A 3662-nucleotide genomic window follows, 5' to 3' on the forward strand; every position below is an offset into this window, starting at 1 on the left:
CGGATAAAGATTGGCATATTACAATTTCTTGAGTTTAATGCAAAGTAGAACATAATATATTCTATTGTGAATTTCATTAGACACGATTGAAATTGGAAAGTTTCTTGCTATTTTGTTACAATTGCTGCTTCAATTACTATTACCTATGCAAAAACTAACATTTTAAGTACCAAAGCTGAAGTGAAAATTGAAGCTGACTGTTATGATTTTCAGCATCTAGCTCAAACTAAGCTTCCCTCATGATCAATATCCGAAGCCTCTTCCTGAAAATAAGGAGAAGAGAGTTTTCCACTTAAGGATTTTGGAAGTTCAGTTACTTCCTTCAGCTTTTTAACCACACCACGCATTGAAGGGCGGGTTATAGGAAGAGAGTTAGTGCAATGAAGCCCCACGCTGAGTACCTTACTGATTTCTTCCCTAAATTGAATATCCAAAGTGGGATCAATCACCTCATCCAGTCCTTTCTGATCTAATGTGGACTGAACCCATTTTACTAGATCATTTTCTCCATACTCTGGGTCAAGAGGGAGCTTCCCAGTTACCAACTCCAAAATGACCACACCAAAGCTATAAATGTCACTCTTTTCATTCACCCGAAGTGTATAAGCATATTCTGCATCACATTGAACCAGAAAATCCAATTAAATCTATGCAGAATGCAGATTAATTAATTATGCACATAACATTAATGAACACATAAACAGTTTACAAGATTATGAGCATATTTGACAGGAGTAATTTTATCAATGGATCATGACTTTTACTTTTATGTTCATTTTGCTTTTATCTGTTGGATTTTCATTAAAATGCACGTCGCAATATTTTCAACTACAAACTAAACATGCATTAATTTTTCTACCATATGAGGTAGGTTGAGGTTTAACATTGGATGAATTTATTCGTTTTTAAATTAAAATTCAAAAGTTTGTTTGATAATTCAAGTTTAAGGTTGTACCTGGTGCGATATAACCATAAGATCCGGCAATCACAGACATGGACTCCGCCCCTTGGTTGGCTCCCTTAAAAATTTTGGCAACTCCAAAATCGGCAACTTTTGCTCCAAATTCATCATCTAGCAAGATATTGCTAGATTTGACATCCCTATGAACAATGGAGGGAACACAATCATGATGCAAATATGAGAGCCCCTCGGCAGCATCAATAGCAATTTTGTATCTGGTGGGCCAATCCAACAAGCTTTTCTTGCTATTGTGCAACAAATCAGCAAGACTTCCATTCGGCATGTACTCATAAACCAAGAGCTTGCTGTCTTTACTGTTGCAGCAACACCATAATCTCACAATATTCTTGTGCCGAATCTTTCCCAATGTTTCAACCTCAACTTCAAAACCGTCCTTCTCAGAATCAACAGATTCATTTCCCATCTTAGTTGCTCTCCACAATTTCTTAACTGCCACCAACTCGCCATTACTCAGCGCAACTTTGTAAACCTTCCCAGATGCTCCACTCCCTATTACATTATCCTCACTCAGCAATTTAATAATCTCAAACTCACTAAAACCCAGCTTATGAAACGACCTCCACTTTGAAAAGTGAAACCCCTTTTTCATCTTCTTGAAGTCCCGGAATTTGAAGTAAAACCAAGCCACCCCAACAATTAACACAATCCCAGCAAGCACAAATATGAACCGGAAAATCCACGCATACTTTCTGCTCTTACCCTCACTCTCACCACCCAAGCTTGGACACAATCCAGAGAGAGCCTTGCATAAACCAGGATTCCCAAGAAAACTCTTTCTATAATTCTCATTAGCATAAAGAGGAGGAATCACCCCAGAAAGCTGATTGTTCGACAAATTCAACAAATCAGGCTTCAACTTCTGCAGCTCAATTGGAATCTCACCAGAGAACTGATTCCCTGAAAGATCAAGATAATTAAGCACAGGCAGGTCCCCTAACTCCTTAGGAATACTCCCACCTAACCTATTATTCGCCAAATCAAGCTCATTGAGCTTCTTACAACCACCAACTCCAACAGGAATTTCTCCGAAAAGCTGATTGTCTCCGAGAACAAGCCTATCCAACTGACTCAACCTAAACACACTTTTCGGAATCCGACCAGTAAGACTATTATTATTAGCTACAAACTTTTCAAGATTACCCAATTCCCCAACCCCCTCAGGAATCGACCCAGAAAACTTATTCCCGGAAATTAACAACATTGACAAGTTCCAAGCCCCGGAAATCGAATTGGAAATCGACCCAGAAAGAGAATTATAAACAAGCTCCAACAAATACAAATGGGGCAAACCCCATAACCCTTCAGGCACAACGCCAGAAAAGTTATTGTTCCCAAGCCGAACCCTCCTCAAACTCTTGCATTCCTCGAGAGTCTCCGGGATCCTCCCGGAAAACGAATTGTATATCAGAATCAGCTCCTCCAACGCTCCCCCGTCGCACAATCTCGCCGGAATCTCGCCGGAGAATCGGTTATAAGAAACGTCGAGAGACTGCAACTTCGAGTTTTTACCCAACCCACTCGGCAACGACCCAGTGAGCGAGTTGTTGAACAGCTTCAACTCGTACAAGTTCAACGATTTCACTATAGTCTCCGGCAAAGAACCCTCGAGCTTATTTTCGTACAAATTCAACGACCCGAGTTTCTTCAACCCACACAACTCTTCTGGAATCGTCCCAGTCAACTCGTTCGTGGAGGCATCGAATCTTTCTAAGTTGGCGAGGTTTGTAAACGCGGCGCGTGGCAACGCGCCGGAGAGAGAGTTTTCGTAGAGTTCGATTTGTACAATGTTGCGCAAACCCGATACGAGTTGTTCGGGTATGTCTCCGACGAGGTTGTTCTGCGACAGGTCGAGGTTCAAAAGATTACTTAACCTTCCTAAAGAGGGTGGAATGGGGCCCACAAGGCTGCAACCTGCGAGCCAGAGCTCCTCGAGATTTTTGAGGTTTCCGAACTCTTTCGGAATGGGACCGGCGTCGAAGGTGTTGTAAGCGAGGCGAAGTATTTTGAGGGTTGAAATATTGCCGAGGGAAGAGGGGAGGGTTCCGGCGAGGAGGTTACTGACAAGGGAGAGAGATTGGAGTTGCCGGAGCTGGCCGAAGCTCGCCGGAATATCGCCGGAGAAGTTGTTGCAGGAGAGGTCAAGGGTGACGAGGGAGTCGGGGAGGGTGGCGGGGATGGCGCCGGAGAGGAGGTTCTGGGAAAGGTCGAGGTGGAGGAGGGCGGCGCAGGCGGAGAACGCGGCGGCGGGGAGGGTGGCGTTGAGGTTGTTGTAGGAAAAGTTGAGGGAGGCGAGCGAGGGGAGGCGGCAGAGGGTGGTGGCGGGGACGGGGCCGGAGAGTTGGAGGTTGGAGAAGTCGAGAGTGGCGACGCCTCCGGTTGCGGCGTCGCACGTGACGGCGGTCCAGTTGCATGGGGTGGCGTCGCGGTGGTTCCAGTCGGAGAGGGCGTTTTGGGGGTCGGAGAGTTGGAGTTTGGCTTGGAGGAGGAAGAGGCCGTCTTGGTTTAGAGAGAGAGTGGGGGGTAGAGAGAGAAGCAGAAACAGCAATAGCTGCTGAAGCATGGTGACGTTGAAAGTGAAGGAAGAAACACACAAGGTTGTTTTGCAATATTTTCTCGCGCCCAATTTACTCACTTTTGTATTCTTCTATATATTCCACATTGGGGTAAATCAACCAGCATG

At 44.7% G+C, this 3662-nt stretch overlaps 1 protein-coding gene across 1 annotated transcript; it reads right to left on the bottom strand.

Moving 5' to 3' along the window:
- LOC100527209 (uncharacterized) lies at positions 1-1106 on the bottom strand. The gene is given in 2 exon segments (NM_001249511.1): positions 1-613; positions 956-1106. Coding segments are annotated over 2 exon segments (432 nt in total). The 5' UTR covers positions 996-1106; the 3' UTR covers positions 1-221.
- Between the last annotated feature and the right edge of the window lie 2556 nt (positions 1107-3662).

Source organism: Glycine max, chromosome 13 (assembly GCF_000004515.6).
Source record: "Glycine max cultivar Williams 82 chromosome 13, Glycine_max_v4.0, whole genome shotgun sequence".
Taxonomy (NCBI): domain Eukaryota; kingdom Viridiplantae; phylum Streptophyta; class Magnoliopsida; order Fabales; family Fabaceae; genus Glycine; species Glycine max.